Raw genomic sequence first — 21046 nt, 5'->3', positions numbered from 1 at the left:
TAGAGTTTGATAAATCATAGTAAACACTTATACTGCCAACAAAGAAGGGTTTCAGTCAACAATAACTCTATGCAATCATTGTCTGGGATCATTTGGAAACCAATCAAATAGTACAGGAAAGCGGTGACAACTCAAATGTAAGAAATATCGGTTGAGTAGTAAATAATCTCAATCATGTAAGGAGATCTGAACAGAGATGCATCAAATGGAGTTAAAATAAATACTACAAAGAGAAATCGCAATGATAAGAAAAATACTCATGTCCACAATAGCTACAAGCTGGAAAGGATAAGATAGTTTGAATCAGTCCGGAAACTATTTGAAGATTTTTACAACAATGTGGGTAGATTATTGAATCCCCTTCTTCATAAACAAGTTTCTGAATATATTCAATAATGGCCTTCAAATCAAGTTATCAATTTCCAAATCTTGCAACATCGAATTGACAAGAAATAACTGATATCTCTTTTTATAAAATCTGATATTAAAATTGTCATTCATTCCATCACTAGTGCAGATCACCAAAGTGATAGTTATATCTGAAATGCATTCAGTGCATATAGAACCCAAGATATAATAGAAGCTTGTGACATTGAACTCTCCTTAGGAGTAGTAGTCAATTCCGATATAGTCAGATCAACATTAAATCTCATATTCAAATTGATATATCATAATTTATGGGCTCTCTATAATCAATATGTATTTGATCGACAAATATCTTGCACATATTACCTACAACACTTCAGATTAAAAGTTTGGTATGAGTGATATTGGTGGACCAAAGATAGTTCCTTCTCAAGCATTTACACTTAAACTAATTTAGTTTAATGAATTAAGATAGAGAATCATATCAGAATTATTAGACAATAAACCCCAAGTAGAGTAGTCTTTGTCATTATTAAGGTAACAAAACCTAGACATTGAGCAAATTCTACTTTGCCTAATACATTGAATAAGGATTTTGTTAATATACACATTTGCAAATCACCCTCCATACATTCATTATGAAAAAATAGAGAATTGTATACAACAAATTGATCAAAGAAACCTCCTGAACTTTAATATACACATTTGCAAATCACCCTCCATACATTCATTATGAAAAAATAGAGAATTGCATACAACAAATCGATCAAAGAAACCTCTTGAATTTTAAGACTATTATTCAAATCCTAAGTGTTCTAAATAGGGGACATTACACCAAATCTTTAGAATCTAGTTGACAAGTCTTAGTGAACAGCATAACTCCCCTTGGCGATCCAGTAAATCACATCATTTCATCTGAGCGAGTGTCCACAATTGCAATAATCTTGAAGGCTTTTCATGATCTTACCTTTCAAGCTTAGCATAAGAAGTGACCTTATATCTAGAGAGGATTGAAAATTTGTTGTTTTGCTTTGAAACATTGAGTGTTTGATTCTGTATGTTGCCGTGGAATAAAACTTACATCAACAGGATTTAGTAATTCAGAAAATAATATCCTTTGCACTCTTTGGACAACATAACTCCACAATTGAAAGGATGTGGATTAAAATGCAAAGAGATTGACAAGGATTTTAATGTTTCTTCAGGCACTGAAGTTATAATAGTAGTTTGGAAATGGTAATCAAGTTCACTGTACCACTGGGATTTTCCTCACTGAAAACCAATAGGTCACAGGCAAAAAACATCAAAAGATTTAATGGCTTTAGAAACCGAATTCACCTCCTGTAGAATAGTGAGAAAAAAGGGATTTGCAAGATGACTATTTTCTAACTGGTTATTATAATTGCTGGAAGAGGAAGACCTTTAACTAAGCTCCTAGAGAGGAAGCTTATAAGTAGCTATCTAAAACCTTCCGCAGCTAGTAGAGGGAGGGAAGGAGTAAGAGGGCAACCTTGATGAAGATACGATGAGGCTGTTTTCTTCAGATTAATGACCAATCACGTATTGCAAATTTAGGCATTTTTGAAAAGTGTAAATGTGATGAGTAAAATTAGGAACAAACCTGAGAGCTTGAAGTATTGTCAAAATGAAAGTTCATTCATTGCAGTCATGATTTTTCAAAATGAATTTTTGGTTGAAATTACTAGTCCATAGCCAAGGCTCTAGCAATGATCTTGTCATAGATATGGAGCAAAGAAATATGCCTCCAACTACTGATAAGCTAAGCCCAGTATATTGTGACTTATTAATGAATTTAGTTCTTTTGTATATGGGTTCTCTCAATTTCCGAATAGCTTCACGATACAATTTATGCAAGATTGAGCCTATAGCATCCCACAAAACTTGAAAAAAATCACCAGGGAAACCATCAAATTGTTTGGATGAAGGGGAAGAAAATGGTGGAATGTTTATTTGTTTGTTTGTTGAAATTAGTTAATGTGAAAACATCTGGTTTCTCTACTCCATCCGTTTGTTCTAGAATGAATGTCAAGATTCCATACTACAGCTTCCTCTGCCTTGAGGAAATGTAGAATAAAATAGAAGGATGTTGAATCCCTTGTTTTTGATTGGAATGTGTATGCAAATAGTGGAACTGGGGTGAATGTTAACAGGAGACTGAAGGAGAATGATAAATGATAATAATAATCATATCACAATTTGAAAACTGTTTTCATTTTTAACCAATTTGTTTCAACAATTCTGCACTTTGACAACATTTCTGGCCTTTTGGGAAATTTGTGGACTTGGTTGTCACATCTGTACTCTTGCTGATAATGTCAAAAAATAAAACTTGGGGCATTTGACTGATTGTTCGCTTAACTTCAGATTAAGCTCTATTGTTTAGCTTGTTGGGGGTCGCCCCAGTGTATTTGCATAATGAAAAATCTAGTGTAAATGTTCAACTTATAGTGGTTTCAGGTACATCATGTCAGCATAATGTTGTCCATGAGTTGGATTGCATGCAATTTAATTGGTGATACATTTTGATTATTTCTATATCATAAAACAGGACATATGATTTTGGATTCTGAAATATCATTGAGATAAACAGTAGTGTCTTTTTCATTTTTTAAGAATATTCAGCATTTTTATTTATATTGAATTTTCATCTGGTTTATTTTTTGCAGTAGTAAATGGACAGATTAAAAGGCTTCAAGATGAGGACATTCAATCCAATGTCCTTGAAATTGTTGGTCAGAACGTGAACACAACCTACATCACATGTCCTGCAGATCCTGCTGCAACACTAGGCATAAAACTGCCATTTCTAGTTATGATTGTCAAGAACTTAAAAAAATATTTCACATTTGAAATTCAAGTGCTTGATGATAAGAATGTTCGCCGACGTTTCAGAGCTTCGAATTTTCAGGTAGGATGAAATTCTTCTGAACATGCTGATACTTATGTAAAGAATATATCTCATGTTGGGGGTGTAATTAGAAGTGCCGTAGGTGTAATTAGAAGTGCCGTAGTTCTGGCCTCTTTAATTTACTGTCATATTTATGATAGAAAGAACGTAGGATACAATTTCTGAGAAGAAAACTAGGATGCAATATTTTTATTCATGAGAAGCATTGACAAATAAACCTGTAGTTATATTGGGAATGCCTCTTATGTACATATTGTATTAGAGTAGATTATCAATATATTACACTTCAAAAGATTGCATTGTCGACCAACTCTGGATAATAGTATTTGTTGCATTGAACTATTGTTGTAAATTGCTTCTGAAGTACATGTGTTGATCTGTATAAACTAAGAATTTAAAACATGTTGGTGGTAGAATATGCTAGAGTTGATCATAGGGTCTGTTGGAAACTACAATTGGAATAATTGTTATGTTGTCATTGATATCAAACCTTATTGATAAGACAATTTGCTATCTGATTTGAGTGCTATATCTAGATGATTGATGAAGAGGATTTGAGAAGTTGGTCATAACAAAACCACCTAGAGGAAAGGTTGAGTTATGAGAAGAAACTACAAATGGGCACTTGATTAGTTAGGCTTTGACAAGATAAAGTGATTGTTTAAATCATGTTATAGGTGAAGAAGACAGTTGTGTTGAAGCCTTGAAGAAGTTATCAAAGATTGACCAAATGCATAGCATTGACCGAGCAATAGAGAAGCAGATTAAGGAACTTGCAATATATGCCGAGTGATGCTAGTGTTGGTTGAGTGCCAGTAAATGCCGAGCAGAAGTAGTGTTGACAAATGTCAGTATATGTGCCGAACAAAAAGTTAGTAGCGATTGAGTAACCCAGTGATGATTGAGTGTCAGAACACAGTGTTGGCCGAGGGACAACATTTTAACAGTTTATGAGGAAATTGTGATTTCCAGCCAACAGAGTTGATTTCTTGGAATATGTGAAGTGTGTCGATGATAAGGATGGATGACTTGGAACATTTAAATCAAGGAAAACTGTATTTGCGTGTTTCTATGCAAGGATTCAAGGAGAAGTTTCTAGAAGAGAAAAGAAAGAATAAGGTGGACGGATTCATTGTATGTGTTGAATTTGATCATAACCCTAAGATCTACAATGATGTTTAAGTGGCAAAAGATCAAAATTACCTATTTAAGGAGCTACAAGGGCTAACCTAACGAAGTTGGAGCAGTTGTTGATGCTATTGATTGGCGAACTTAAGCAAAAGGTTGTGAAGAGTTGAGAAGAGGTGAAGAGTGATTGCTTGAAGGGTTGCCAAGTGAATTAGAGCCTGAGATGACAATAAAGGCTAGTCAGTGGATTAACATTTGAGTTGAACTGTGATCTGTAATCGCAAAGGGATTTGTATTTAGTAGATCAATAATTGTAGTTACTTTCTAACCATTGTATCAGTATTGAAATCCTTTAATCAAGGTTGACCTAATAGTCATATGTAAATCCTTTAATCAAGGTTGACCTAAGAATGTGTTTTGTAACCTTTAACAAGGTTGGCTCCTAACAGAGCTCACTTCAAAAGAGTGAAAAGATTGGTGACATGTTACTAGTGGTTTTTCCCAAATTGGGTTTCCGCGTTAAATCCTAGTGTCAAACTTGCATGGATGTTATTTGTGATGATTTAGTGTTAATGTTTACATTCTGCAAGTTTGTTATATTTAGGATAGTGGACTGTTAGTTTATGTTATTGAAAGTTTACTATAGAGGTTGAGCTAATGGATGTTCAGATCTGAAATAGTTTAAGTTCAATTGGTACATCTAGACCTTGGATAATTGATTCACCCCCGGCACCCCCCGCGATCCCCCCCCCCATTTTAAACATTCTAACAGTTAAGTATATGTGTTGATCTATATAAAATAAGCATTTAAAACATGTCGGTGATAGAATATGCTAGAGTTGATCATAGGGTCATGCATTTTGATGTCTGCAGGGAGAGGGAGAGTGTATCCTATGCAATGTCTTTGAACTCAATAATGATTCCCTTACACTTAAAGTAGGTTCTTTGGTTGAAATAGGTTGTATTTGTAGTAGCCCATATGAATATAGGCAATGCCCAGTCTAGAATAATCATGTGGCCTCCTTCAGTGCCATTTAAGAAATATAGAAAGCTCAAAATTCGGTACAACACACTGCAGATTGCAATCAGGTATGAGATAACGATACATTGGCTTTTCTAAAATTTTAAGAGGGTTTTGTGCTGATAACTCATCTTTTTAAAAATCCTTTATTAAAGACAAGTCTGATTGAGAATTGACTGTAAGAATCTGGAATAGGATGGTGACTAAGAATATTACCCTGGTATATTGTGAGATTGCCTTCAGGTCCTAAAGTGCCCCCCTTGAATGATGTGACAGGGCATATACCTTAGTACTCCTTATGTGCAACTTTTGTGGGAAAAAAAGGATATACAAATTTTCTCCTGTATTGGGTGCTAGGCACCACCAACTAAAATGGTGCTAATTGATCAGCAAAACAGAAAATGTTTGACCTTTCTATTGTTTACCTTCTCAAATAGGTTCTAAGGTTGCAGTTTGCATTTTTGCTGATCCTGTAATATCTTTAACAAATGAAACGAGGAACTTTATCTCTTTAGTAATTTTGTGGGCATTAGAAGAGTTTAGTTAAAAAAATGCATGATGCTACATTGGTTTTAAATTACTCACTATTCAAATTAATAATTATGTTAAGCACTCACTTGAAAAATTTGACAAAAGTTCCAATGTATAATTTTGATATGATTAGATATAATTGTTGGCTTTTGCATATGAAAAAGGAGAATTGCATGATCCACCAATGACCCAAAGTGAATACAAAACTCTCAAGATATCATTGTAAGCTCAGGGGTTCGCTAACCATACTAAGCTTGGAAGATGAAGTTAATTCTCACTAGTTCTTGATAAGGATGTACAAAGAAAGCGAAGGGACAAATTTAACATCTTTCTAGGAGGATCAACATGGGCATATGATTGTGTGGGAAGATTTAAATTAAGCATCCATGAGAATTTTTATTCACTAAAAGTTGTGTTTATCAGTCATGTTGATATTTTGAGAGAGTGGTTGGGACTGTGGGAGTATTGTAGATCCCAAATAACTCATTACTCAGACTTAAGAATATGTGGTCCATCAGATAACATATATATTTTTAACAACTTGATATTTTTTGTGCATTAACTTGATCGCCAGTAGCTGAGAGGTGGCTTCACCTCTAAGATCATATATCTATAGGGACATCATGATATTTCACTGTGCCTCCAAAGTGCATTACCAAAGGTACAAAAAGTAGGTGTGATGTAAAATTGGGCATGATGGAGTTACTTCCATGGTAGCCATGCACAAGTCCCTGTGCTTCTAGTTGGGATTGTATTACTGGTGTCACTTCTCATTATAGCCTGACACCGCCAAATCATGCACTGGAACCTTTCATAAGAATTGTGGATGAATATATGCCCATCTGTTAGCAATAGCTAGAAGGCTCTTTCTTTTGTGTCTAGGTGTTCCATTATATGTTGTTCAACAGTAATTTTCCTTCTTGATGTGTGGATCATGATAATAGTGTGTTCACATAGATTGTGTGGAATCAAACATAATATTAAATTGAAATAAATGCTGGAAAAGGGAAATAATTAAGAATTCTTTGTTCTTACAAGGACAGAGAAGGGGATGGGGGAACACTGCCTGGAGATCCTTAGGCCATTCCCTTTGACAGTTGGTGGCTTGCGGATATTTCCACTATGCACCCCATCTCTCTGCCTCCAAGGGAACATATCATGGATGCTCAGATACCTTTTGAGGGATGTTCAAGTATCCTGTGGACTGTTACTAAGGGCTCTGAAAAGCTAAAAACAACAAATAGTTCAAACTTTTTCAGTGTAAAATATATTTTAACTTATAATTTTTTAGTACAACCCTGTTCTAGTTTGGTCTGTCCTCAAATAATGCTTCCTTTGCTCATTACAACTACTCTCACCAAAAGGACTTAGTGGAACATAATATAGATGTAGCCCCACATTACTGGTCTGGTTGTGTCATTTCTTGGTACAGTTAAAAAATTGGGGTTGGGTATGTGTCATTTCCTTTGGAGACGTGTTGACTTATCACTCCATTTGAGCCCTAGCAAACAATTCATTTCATTTGACCTATGGAGGAGTAGATGAATACTTCTAATTTTTAACAATTAGCACCTTTTTCTCATTGCACACCCACTGATTAATGATGTTAGCTTTAGCTGTCGTGTAGGCATGGAAGATGCTTGCTTCTTGACTGGAGCCCTCAACTGTGATCACATAGGGGATTACTTGCCCATCCTCACCTCGAAATGCATTTACAGGGGCTAAGCTTGCTGGGGGTGTGGATAAAGAACATGAGAATTCTAATATGAATGTGGATAAAGACTTGACTTAAAGATGGTCGCACCCTTATAAATAAATTAACACAAGGACTTAGGATATATGAAAGGAAAATCAAAATGCAACATGACAAATATGACCAAATAAAAGATTACTTAGGAAAATTTAAAAACCACTCAGTTACTGTAAATTAACAATTAGGGAGGGTTTGGTTAGTTACAGAGTGTATATACATCATAAGTCACAGCTTATAAGGATTTGAACAAGACCAGCCATCCGACACAAAAATAGACAATCTCAAGCTAAGGGTGAACACTTAGGATTTTTCAATGAACTCTCAACACGAATATGTAAAACCCTAGAATTTGCAGAGGTGATAACATGCTCTTCCTTTTATCACAAACAAATACACTGAAGGTAGCATTGCAAATAAATTTGTAGAGAAATTGTTTCCTTGCAAGTGACATCAAAACCACGCTACTTGAGTTATGGGAGGTAGTTGAACCATACTAGTAAAATTTGGACTCAACAATATCTTGTCAATTTTATTGAAAAAACATAATTTTTTACAAATATTATTGAAAGTTGTCGTATTACAAAATTTCTAGAACATATTACTGATTTCCATCATATGTAAATCAAAATTAGAGTTTAATACATATCATAAACCCCCATGGAGTTGAGCAATGCTCCTCATGGGGTCCTGTTAAAATAATTATGTAATTCTATTATGGCGGTCATTCAGTAGGATCTTTCTGTTTCATAGTTAATTCTGCTTGTAATCTCTATTTAAGTACCTTTCCCACTTTATGATTGCAATCAATTGTATCAATTATCATTTCATGGGATCAGAGCCTCATAGGTTAGTGTTTTGGCAAATTTCTGAAATTCATAGTTGCAATACTAAGAAATTATTTCCAGAAATTTTTAACAATTTTCTTATGAGAAATTATGAACTATCCTAGAAATTTATTAGAAATGTTTAGAAGTTTTTTTAACAATATTTTTAATAAAACCACTTTTTTTCTTCCGAGACCACATTTTTCTGAGATCAAGGGTTACAGAGAGTCTTTTTAAAAAAATTCCTGAAAAATCAAAGGTTTCTGGAGAGTTTGTTAGCAATTATTTTTTCAGAAAAATATCAAGTGAATTCTTGGACGGTTTCTTCAGAGAATTTATTTAATTGTTCATAGGCAATTATTTCTAAATTGTGCTACATTGTTCCTCCAACTGTGTTTTTTCTTGGGCACTGTATTTCTCTGTCATTTTCTACAATGACTATTATTTTTCCGCAGGAGTTTTTTTGGGGTGTCCTTACTCAATCTGTCTGAGTTTATTCATTCTTGTGAGGGTTTTTGCTAGGTTTAAATTGTCAGGGTCGACATGATTTTATCAGTGTGCCATTTTTTCCTGTGATTTTGTTTGCAGAATTGTAGCCTTCTAACTATGTAACAATTTTTTCTTGCAACCACTGAGATCTCATGCAGCCCAAATTTACAGGGCTTTTTCCTCCTACAAGCCCTAGTTTTCTTGCGAATGTCCGATTCTCTTTTTGCACATTTTTCATTGAAAATTGTGGTTTTTTTTTCACTATTACAAATTTCCAGCAGTTCCTGTCGGGCTAGGGTTTTTTGCAGATACAAAGGGTGATTCTTTTCTAGGTTTTGCATGATTTTGCAGAGAATTGTGATTTTTTTGGGTTTTGCACAATTTTGTAGAAAATCATGATTTTTTCTAGAAAGCTTGATTATCTGTTTTTGGCAATTATTAAGGAAAAAACTCATGGGTTTTTAAACAGTCAAGGGTTTTGACAAAATTCTCCTCAAAATTGTGAGTCTTGCTGTGGAATTTTATGTTTTTTCCACAAAATGAGGGGTTTTGACATTTTTTTTACAGAATTGTGTCCCATTGAGAGTTTGATGATTTTTCCACAAAACTGTGTTGGTTTGCAGCTAAGTTGCGAATTCTGGTTCTGATGTTGATGTGGGTGTGGGATTCTAATGCGTGGATGCACAATTTTTTGGTGATTTTGGATGCGTTTGGGTGTGCCTTTAGATATATATAATATAATATATATCAGTGTTACAAGACTGGAGACTCGCCTCTGACTTTTACAGTCAAAATTGGGCTCAGACTCAGACTCAACGATCGGACTCAAAAAATTGAAAAATCCATGAAATTCAAAGATTTTAAAGGATTTTAAGATTTTTCCATGCATCTTTTAGTCAATTAACATCAAATACACATAGAAGCTACTTAATACACAAATAGCATCAGTCTCAGTTCCCCAGAACAATAATATGATGTTTGGGGTAATAATAGAATAGTAGGGCTGCATTCACGAACTATCTATAATAATCGGGCCATTAGTGGGCGGGTGAGAGTACCATCACAGGTGGTAACATAAGTGTTGCCATCGCCCTTCTCAATGCGAAATGGCGCCCCCAGGTGACCTTCGATAGGTAATGGAAGAGGAGGGTTTCTTTGGTTAGTATGCCGAGGCCCGTAATCAGTAAGTGCTCACACCCTACCTCGCGAGCGAGGGGAGAGTTGGTGAGCTGCCTGGCCAACCATTGAATGACCGAATAGAGCTCCCCGATATGCAACAATTTTGCATAGATCACATAAGTATAAAAGTGAGTTTCTGAAGGAAAAAAATTGAATAACACAATGTAAAGTAATAAACATAGTGTGACTGCTGTGTCAAATGCCTACAATATTCATGGATTATGAAATCCATGGTATCAAAATAATAACTAGAGTGTAGAAGACTAAGGCAGTAGCCTATGTCCTCCTACGAGTACGCCTAAGATAAGTCATGGAAGATTGTAGAGCCATCCTCTCTCCCTCTGTCAGAATCTCATCCTCATCCTTACCACCCACATAATCCTCATCATCAAACTTAGATCCATCACTCCTAGCCTTAGGGTCCTACACTTTGTCTCCTCGTGCTCTAGCCTCCTCGACTGCCATTGCTATTGCCTCAGCCTCCCGATCCACTTGATCAACCCACTCCACATCTTCATCACTAAAGAGAGGATCAAAAATCTATGTTTTCTACTTTGCATGTGGATCAACAATCTCTAATACAATTGGTGATGTATCGGTGCCTAGGAGTTGTCTATGGTGAAGGCGAAGGTTGTAGTGAACAAAGACAAGATCATTCAATTTTTGCACTGCCAACATATTGCGCTTCTTTGAGTGTATATGCTCGAATAGACTCCAATTACATTTGCATCCTGATGCACTAGATGGCTGGCTCAAGATGCGGATCACAATCCTCTGTAAATTTGGCACCTTAGTGCCAAACATCCCCCACCATGCATTTGAAACAAGAATTTTTTAAAATCAATTCAATAACTCTGACTTTATCAAATTAAAATGGTAATAGAATTAGAAATTAGGATGTAGAACCATAGATTTTTACCAGGCATCAATTATGTCCTATTTTTCTTGCACAACTCTTGTGCAAATAAGTCCCCTTGAACTTTCTTAAACAACTCAATCTCACAGACTACAATTGTTCCAACTCTTGAATCAAATGACATTCTCTCTACAACATCATAGAGACCACTCCACACCTCATCATTAGCCTTGAAATGTGGGCTGAATTGGTATGATGGATTAAGGAAGTAGGTCACTGCATGTAGGCTTGTGAAGTAGATTGTGCTAATGTCTATCAATGACATCTCATATAGGCCCATACCTATCTTGATTCCTTGCAAAAAAAGAGCGAATGACCTCCTTCACCCTATCCATGCCCTCATAAATGTAGCCCATTGAGGGCTTCTCTCTATCAAAAATTCGTATGAGAACAAGCAGCGGCTTTATGAACTGCATTCATTATGAAATTTGAAAGAGAAACAATCAGCGTTAAGTTTTTCTTTAAAAAATGAACAATAATTTATAACAAAATTTCATAAACAAAAAAGTTGAAATGAGGACAAAAAGGAAAATTACCTTCACAATCTCAATGATCAGTGTCCAAAAAGAAGCCTCATCAAAAATGCGATCCGTTGTACCAGTCCTTGCAGTGGTCTTTGCATATGATGATGCGATCCACTCCTGACAAACAAACATGCGTCTCAAGCCTCAGTTTGAATCAAAGATTGCAATGTGAGAAAATTAGTTGCAAATCTAGTGACCCTTGGACGCCTCCTTTTGTTCTGTGTATTTCCTCATGAGGTCGAGGACCCATGTATGATTATATATGATTTTGTATACACTCGGTCCTTCCTCTATAATTGTTTTAATCCAAGTGAGTTTACCTAGATCCTCTAACATGAGGTCAATGCAGTGAGCAGCACAAGGGGTTCAAAATATGTGAGGGTGTCTCTTCATAAGAAGCTTTTCTGCAACAACATAATTTGCTACATTATTTGTAATTATCTGCACCACATTCTCATCACCCATGTCCTTTATCACTTTATCCATTGCCTCACAAAGATATTTATCATTCTTTATTTTTTTTGAGGTATCAATTGATTTGAAAAAAACCGTGACACTTGAAGAAAAAAAAACAAATTAGTATAATGATCAATGATCAATCATAAATTCATAATTTATAAAATTAATCACTTAATCAAGATTTAATGTTTTTAAGTACAAGTTCTACTTCTAAATTTTTAATGTCTACAATTACCTGATGAGGAGACAAGAAAGTTGAGGAGTGTTCTACTCCTATCAGTCCAACCATCAGTCATGGTGGTGCAACCTTTCGTCTTCCATACCTCACACTGCTCGTTAATTTTACCTTCTACATCAACCACCCTTTGAGTCACAATAGGGCCTCCTAGCTCGTCAACACTAGGGGCTTTGAATATCGGACCACAAACAGTAACAACATCGATTGCAATTTGGCAATAAGGGGACCTAAATTTTTTTAAAACAAATTAGTATATTATATTATTACTATTAAATTTGAAAACAAAACAAAATAAACAAAATAAACATATTATTGTCTCTTGAAACTTGAAAGCAAGAAAAGTAAGACATAAATTAAATAAATAAGTACCTTGCTGCATTGAATGAAATGTTGTTGTAGATGAAGAAGTCTCCAAGTGCCAATTTTACATTATCATGCTTCTCCTTGTTCCAACCCATGCTCTCAAGCGATGGTTGTGCATCTGGAGCCCTGTGTGGAGCAAAGATGGAATCAAGTATCGATCTTTTCTGACGAATGCGAGGCCCAATGGTCACACTCGTAGAAGTGGTAGCAGTAGTAGGTGGAGTAGGGGATAATGGAGAGCGAAAACTAGAAGATCCCTTTTGAGCTAGTTGTGCCATTTCTTCTTGTTGCTTCTTTTTCAATTCCTTTTTCTCCATTTTTTCCTCTAGAAGAGCTTGCATGTCTCGCGTAACATCCTGCAGTACTTCTTTGCATTTTTTAGCATCACGCCTAGGTATATGTGCTAGGTGATACTTTAATCTATTTATGCCTCCTCCGTTATATGTTACACCTCAATGCGAACATGTAACAACTCCCTGTTTGTGACTCGGGATGGCATGTTTCCAAGCCCTATCCCTTGCTATTATAGCTGGGTTTGCATCAGGGTTACATGTAGCCCTAGTTCCACTTCCACAAGGCTCAATTTGAGGCATGATGTCAGTGTGGGTTTTGCTGCAATATGAATATATTATAAATAGAAAAAAGTTATCATCAAATTAGAGTTTTAAACTTTAGGGCCTACTTACTTATCAAGTTTCTCATCAAGATAAATTAGAATAAATCTAAATAGTAGATACTAGAAGTAGAGACTAAAACAAATGTAAACAAAATGAGAAATAAAAAATATGAATGTAAAACAATTTACAAAACAACACAAAGAAAAGCAACTTGTTGCTTACTTTTTCAAATTTGCACAAATAATGGAAATGCAAGGAAGTTTGTAGAAGCCTCCTCAAAATGCTTCTTTAAGCTCCTCTCAATGCTTAAGTGCAAGCTACAAAGTTGCACAAATCATCAGCAATTGATATGGGAGAGCCAACCCGTTTGCTAATCTCTCTCTCAAGACCCCGATACTCTTCTCTAACTCTTTCCTCTCTATCACCTTTCCTAGGAAAGTGTAGAAATCATCTGCAAATAAGATTGGTCCTTTTTTATTTATATAAGAAAACTATTGCATTTTTTTCTGATTTAGTTTGTACAGAAAATTTATTTTATAGCATTTACTGTTTAATAAGCAGGGAATTTGAGATGAAATTCATGTTTTTCCTTTCCTTGTCAATGATTTTCTGAAAGGAATTAAAATTCCTCTTAGATTAACAGTAAATTGCATATTTGATATAAATTTTGGCATTCTATAATTCAGATTAGATTGTGATATTGAAATATCTTTTGTCTCATAAAGTTGTACCTAATAATCTATATTGCAAGTGACTCTATTCCTCAAGTAGATAAGGCACTAGTCTCTATCAGTTCATCGGGAATTGATGCCCATTTTGAATACTCGATATTAATTTCAGAGCATTAATATTAAAAATCAATTTTATCTAAAGCATTCTTATTTTAACACCTTTATTTTGAATTAATCGTTGTTATAATTCCAGAATTTTGAAGTCTTAACAAATTGTATTTGAAACATTTACGACCTGAAGTTTTTGGTGAATTTTTGAAGACAATAGTTTCAGCATATTCCACATATTTACTTAAGTGGTGCACCTTAAAGAGTTTTTCTCAATTTCTTGCCTTTTGGAAGACTTTTGTTGCACTTGTGATTATATTATCTGCTATGAATCTCTTTGGACCAAAGAAATTGGTTCAGGATTAGGCACACCCGCCTTGGCCTTGCAGAGCCAGAAGCGTAGAGGACTTGGATCGAACTATTCAGTTCTGTCATGTTGGCCTTTACGAATTGGAATCCCAGCCTTGAGTTGGCAAGACTCGGAGTTCCAATCTGTGGTTTTGGGAACCAACACAATGCATGGACTATGACTTTCTCCAATAAGCCCTTTGTCCAACAGTTCTTGGGCTTGTCTATTTATTTCTCCATTTTTGTGAGGTGTCATTCTATATGGGCAAACTTAAACCTTGAATTAAATCCATACAATGATTGATTTCTCTTACTGGTGGCAATCCGTTTGGTGATTCTTTCATCATATTCTCCACATATTCATCAATCAACTCTTGAATTTCCATTGGAAAATTCTTTTCTTTGTTTGTTGTCCCATTTTGCATTGGTTGAGAAACAACAACAAAACAAACTCCCTCTTTCTTCAAGTCTTTCAAGAATTTCTTTTCAGAAACTAAACAAACTCTTGAACTTCCTTGAACATCTTCTTTATTTTTCATGGGATTCAAAATAAAATGCTGTCCATCCTTCTTAATATCATGCTTGTTATATTGCCAAGGCCTACACAACAAGATGCGACATGCATCTATGGGCATTATATCACATAATTTTTCATCTTTATAGTTACCAATCTGAAAATTAACCAAACATTGTTTCTCCTACCAGCAATTGATGCTTCCTTTAGCTTCAGCTTCTTTACCATTTCGTCAGACACAATAATGTCTGTGCTAGCACTATCTACAATCACTTCAAAACATTTTCCACCAGACTTGCATCTAGTTCTAAACAAATTTCTCCTTTGAACTGGTTCAACTTCTGCCTTCTCTGGATTTAACAATACTCGTCTCATCATTAAAGATTCTCCATCCTCTGGATTTTTCCCTTGTCTTGATGTTTCTTCAACTTCGTCTTCTGCTTGGGCCACATGAAGTGTGGTCTCATTTCCTTTACTTCCACCTTGCTATATCTGTGGACATTCAAAGACTCTATGTCTGATTTCTCCACATTGGTAGCATGTACCAGTGAAGTCTCTTCCTCTTCCTCTTTCAAAATTTCCATGTCTTCTGAAGGATTCTCCTCTTACTATGGAATTTATTCTACTTCTAATCTCCTGAGTGTATGAACTCGCATGGGATGTACCAGCTTCTTCTTCTTTGGTAGAATTTCCTCTTCCACCACAGTTGTGACCTCTACCATGTGTATTTCTGCCTTTTCCTCTATTGTTATTTTGCTGCTTTCTATTCAATTTCTCTTCAGCCTTCAAAGCATATTGATTGGCTTCTTGAATATGATGCAACTATAATAAACTTATTTCATCTTGTATTCATATATGCAGACCATTCAAATACCTTGAAACTTGCTCCACATCATCTTCAACAAGGCCTGTTTTGTCTGCTCAGTCAATAAAATTCTTCTGTGTACTCCTTTACACTTGTTTCTCTTTGTTTCAGATTTTGCAATTTTTGAAACAAAGTCATATGGTAGTCTGCTGGCAAATTTTTTCCCTTCAACTTTGTTACCGTTCTATCCCATGATTCGATTTTATCTTTTCCTCTTCGCCGCCTATCAGTTTGCAAACGATCACACCAAAGGGATGCATGATCTTTCAACTTCGTACATGCATACTTTACCGTTTCATCTTCTTTTGTACTTTAAAATTCAAAATATTTCTCCATTTCGGAGACCCATTCGAGTAATTTATCTGGATTCAAATTACCATTACAGCTTGGTGGGTCAAATGATGTCTAGTATTTACTCTTGTTTTGGATTGAATAAACCTTTCCTCTCCTTGGTCAAGGTCTGGTTGGGTTTCTTATTCTGCTGCTTTGACCTGTTCATCTTTTTCATCACTTACATCTTCAACATGAATGCCCCTACACTGTGATGTTTCAATGGATTTCTCTCAGAATCTCCATCATGACAAGGTCTGCACCTCTATGTGCTCCTCTTCTCCTACCACATCCTCCTTGTGCTATTTTACGAAAGTTCTCTGCAGTTGCAGGTCTCCTCTTTTCCTCTCCTTACCCACAACAAAACTCCTTCAGAACAATTTTTTTTTTTTTTGACACCTCCAATTCTTCCTCAAATCTGCTCTGCTAGCACTTGGAGCAATCATGCCCGGGGATATGCCCAAACACGCATCATGAAATTGCCAACAACACAAAAATACAATTCCAGCAATTAATTTCAACTGCTACAAAAATTGGAACAGCCCATGAAACATGAAGAGACACTTTGCCTCCAAAAAACACTGAATGATTTATCTCCAAAATCAATAACTACAATCATAAGTAATTCTCCAAAAGGATCCCTAACAAGCTGCCCTTTTAAATGAGTTCAAATACATATATGTACATGAGAGAAATGAATACTCAAGAGGAGGGAAGTGAATATTCTTTCCAATTTTATATTGAGGAGTTGAAAAGAAATTCAGCAGCCACAAAGAATATATATCTTCTTTTTCTATTTCCCAATTTTAATGTATTGACTATGTGGGGCAACACCCAACAACTCTTGATTGGACCAGATCACTCTTGACGACTTCTGATTACTGAACCCAAACCAAGCCAAAGCTGAAAATCAAAATTGTAACTAGCATGGCGGTTCCTAATGGCTCCTAATGGCTCCTGATTACTCATGATGACTGAATTCAAACAAACCAAATTTGGGACCAAAACCAAAATTTATTTATTTTTGGATGATGAGGATTGCATATACACTTGGTGTTGAAGAAGTCATGTAATGTTTCCATAATGGTATTTTAGAATGATTCTTCTGTCTTCCGTTTTTGTTTTAGGAGTTCTGCTTGTAATCTCTATTTAAGAAGCTTTTCTCTCCTTTGTAATACAATCAATTTTATCAATCATCATTTCAAATCTTTGGGCGATGCTTCTAGTGGGGTCAAGGAGTGATCCCCTTGTGGAGGTTTAGAGGCCACACCCTTTATGGGGTTGAGAGGTGAAGATTGCATATACACTTGGATGCCCCTGCATCATTAAGGGACGGTGTTGAAGAAGCCATGTAATGTTTCCATAATGGTATTTTAGAATGATTCTTTTGTCTTCCGTTTTTGTTTTAGGAGTTCTGCTTGTAATCTCTATTTAAGAAGCTTTTCTCTCCTTTGTAATACAATCAATTTTATCAAACATCATTTCAAATCTTTGGGCGATGCTTCTAGTGGGGTCGAGGAGTGATCCCCTTGTGGAGGTTTAGAGGCGACACCCTTTATGGGGTTGAGAGGTGGCTCCCCTTAGGCGAGTTAGGCAGAATGCCCTAAGTGTAGTGCCACCAAGCCCAAATTAAAGCCTTTGAAACCACACAAACCTTCATGGTAAATGCTATTTTCATGATTTTATCACTTGAGAATGAACTTTAGGTGTTTGATGCTTTGTTGTTTATAAAAGTTGTTTAAAAATCATATAAAACTTCCAACATTATACGAAAACAACAAAATTATATATATTTAAATTTTTCACAAAACAATGTGAGTTTTTAGCATGTTTTGGTGAGTCTATTAAAAATTGTAGTGAGCTTTTCAAAAAATCATTGGCAAGTTTTTAGTCAAGTAACTCACTGGAGCATTTGGGTCGCAAGTACTTTCTCGTTTTTTGCCAAAATTCTCAACTATGACTTGAACCACTTCAACCATTGAAATTTTTGGTTGTTTGGAATCACCTAAGTTTTTCTCTTGAAAGGTTTTGTTGGTGCTCTAGTCAGTTCCTTATGTTTCTAAAAGATGCATTGATGAAACTTTTTACTATGGAGTATAGAGTTAGGTTAAATTATAGTTTGAGAAGTTGGGACTTGGTGAAAACAAATTTACCGAATATTTTAAAATACACAATTAAAAAAAAAATTCTTCAGAAACACATATTACTGATTTTGTCATATATAAAACAAAAGTAGAGTTCAATACATAACAATGACTAAAAAACTAGAAACATGAAAATTGATATAAAGCCTAGCAAAAGACAAATAACAAGATTTTTTTGGATTATTTATGCATTTCTTTCCAGTGTGAATATAAATTTATGTTTCATGGAGTCTCATTATAAGGAGACATGGGTGATGGATCTTGGAGATGGGATATCAAGGGCTTAGGTTTCGGGATGGCAAGAAGGTGATGGTGGTTGGGGGTTTAGACCCTAATGCAAATCAAGGTCTTCAGAACCACACAAACCCTCATGATGCATGCCGTTTTCACAATTTTATCACTTTTCTTTTAGGGCTTGGAAGCTTGAAGTGGGAGGGAAAGTCTATGCAGTTGAAAACTGAAAAAGAAAAATCCTCAAATCATGCTATAAATCTATTCGTAGCGTCTAGAAATCAAGTTGAGCCCAAATTCTGTTTGCTGAAACTGGGAAATCTTCAAATCGTGCCCTAAGTTCATTTTCAGCAATTGGAAAATCTTTGCCCCCTTTTGTATTGATTGCTAGATGAGTTTTCACACGTGAGTTGAGCAAATGTACTAGCAATGTTTCAACAAGTGGCACCATTTTCACCTAAAACTCATTGGAAAGTCTTTCCTGCAATTAATTTCCATTGAGATGGTGATTGGGGGTTTAAACCCTTAGGAGTCGAGAGAGAAGCTTGGCACATATCACAAAGACAAGTGACAAACAACCATATATAAGAAGCAAATTCAACTCTGGTTTCCTTTCTTGAGATTTTCTTTTGTGATACTGATACCTAAACACATACTACACCTTAAAATAAATGTACCGTAAATACTAAATGGAATCCGATATTTACAATTTACTTTTTTATACAGAGTAAATAGATCATAGATCCTGATGAGTGCAGCTAACTTTATTAATATCTCCATTTGTAAATTTAATTGATGCTTTTAATGTTTGCATAGATTGGTATTTGAATTTAATAAGTGCTTCCAAATCATTGCCATTTATCTCTCGTTAGAGGTTGGTTGGGATGAGTTTCCTTTATGGTTTTCATTCCCATATTTCTTGCAGTTCGACTTTTCTTACGGGAGCATTTGTTTTTTGCTATTCTTGATTGATGTTTAGCTCATTGGGATGCTACTAAATTACTAATTTTAAATCATGTTGAATTTAGAGAGCACGTGTTCATTAGTGCAGTTCTAGTCATTGAGAAGAATCAAGTTGAAAATGGTGGGAACTTTGTCCTGCAGGCAATAACACGTGTCAAGCCATATATCTGTACTATGCCCTTGAAACTGGAAGATGGGTGGAACCAGATTCAGTTCAACCTTGCTGATTTTACTAGGCGTGCATATGGTACAAATTATGCAGAAACACTTCGTGTCCAAGTTCATGCCAACTGTCGAATTCGTAGAATATATTTTGCTGATCGGCTTTATTCAGAAGAGGAACTTCCTCCTGAATTCAAATTATATTTACCTATACAGGTACTGTTATATTTCATTTTCTTCTAGACTGCCTACTTTGCTTTTCAAACTCTAGGCTTATTTTTAAAAAAAATGTTTGACTGATGAAGTCTTATCTGTTGCAGAAATCATGAGGCTGTATTTCTATTTCTTCTATTTCTTCTGGAGTAGCATTAGATACACTAAAAATGCATTTAACATGTTACATCGGCAAGGTCATCGCTGGGGAAATCTGATGGCTAGAGTGACTGTAGATTTGATTGGCAAATTTTAATATACATACAAAATCATCTGAATTCAATGTTTCTGAACTAGAAGGGCATGGAACTGAGCTAAAAGTTTCTCAGCCGTAGTCTTGAGTTCCTTGAGTTCATGGGCAACTGTAGATTTGATTGTAGATTCATTTTAATATACAAAATTAGTTGAATACATTGTTTCTGAAGTAAATTGGCATGGAACTGAGCTAAAAGATCTCAGCAGTAGTCTGAAGTGCCTTGAGTTCAAGGATGATCTCATACCACATCCCATGCTTATCATTTAGCTAGCATGTGTTCCTTTTCTATCCCACTATAAATTTAAATTTTCTTTGAGGTTTGCCTTGCCTCTTTGCTTGTGGTTATTTTGGAGAAATTATTGAAGTTGTTTTGTAAGACAATTTTGTTTTTAAGATATATCCCTCACCCCCTTACATGCTATTTTCAAGCACGTCAAGTATTTTATTTTACCTTCTCATTCTTTCTAGATGCAGTACTGGTTTGGTTTGATTTTTGTATGGATTGGAACACTATAATTCTCAATATGTATAATGTTCATTATCTATTGTGGGGCTCCATGTTATGAACTAGTTAGTAGCTTGTTTGGATTTGACACTCGCAAGTCCAGAATCCACCTGCAACATTTTTGTCAAATTTTCTCATTATAGTTGAAGCAACGAAAGCCATTTCAAATGAGTAAAAGTTCCTCTTCAGGGGAGGAGTGTGCCACATCCCTGCCATTTGTAACATATTTATAAGCAAAATAGAACATGATGTGACGAAGCAACTAAACCTATAGTTTTCTGCATATTTGTTATGTACTTCCAGTATCAGGGATGGAGAAGAGAGCTAAGCTGCAGGCATGGGTGCCTGACGGGGAATTAAATGAATGTGAAGGAAATTTGGTGGGAGGGAAGATGTCAC

The 21046-nt window shown here is 35.4% G+C and overlaps 1 protein-coding gene across 3 annotated transcripts in view; it reads left to right on the top strand.

Annotated features, from left to right (window-relative positions):
* BUG22 (cilia/flagella-associated protein) overlaps nt 1–20523 on the top strand; it is a 98591-nt gene extending 78068 nt beyond the window's left edge. For all 3 annotated transcript variants that reach the window (XM_089804292.1, XM_089804294.1, XM_089804293.1), the window contains 3 exons: nt 3054–3295; nt 19653–19889; nt 19994–20523. In XM_089804292.1, the coding sequence (XP_089660418.1) occupies nt 3054–3295; nt 19653–19889; nt 19994–20002 (488 nt within the window). In that variant the 3' untranslated portion in view covers nt 20003–20523. The remainder of the gene's footprint in view (nt 1–3053; nt 3296–19652; nt 19890–19993) is intronic.
* Nucleotides 20524–21046: the final 523 nt, after the last annotated feature.

This window comes from Cupressus sempervirens, chromosome 10 (assembly GCF_028749045.1).
Source record: "Cupressus sempervirens isolate cs-2001-9-10 chromosome 10, ASM2874904v1, whole genome shotgun sequence".
Classification (NCBI taxonomy): domain Eukaryota; kingdom Viridiplantae; phylum Streptophyta; class Pinopsida; order Cupressales; family Cupressaceae; genus Cupressus; species Cupressus sempervirens.
This window is presented reverse-complemented; position numbering and strand designations above follow the sequence as displayed.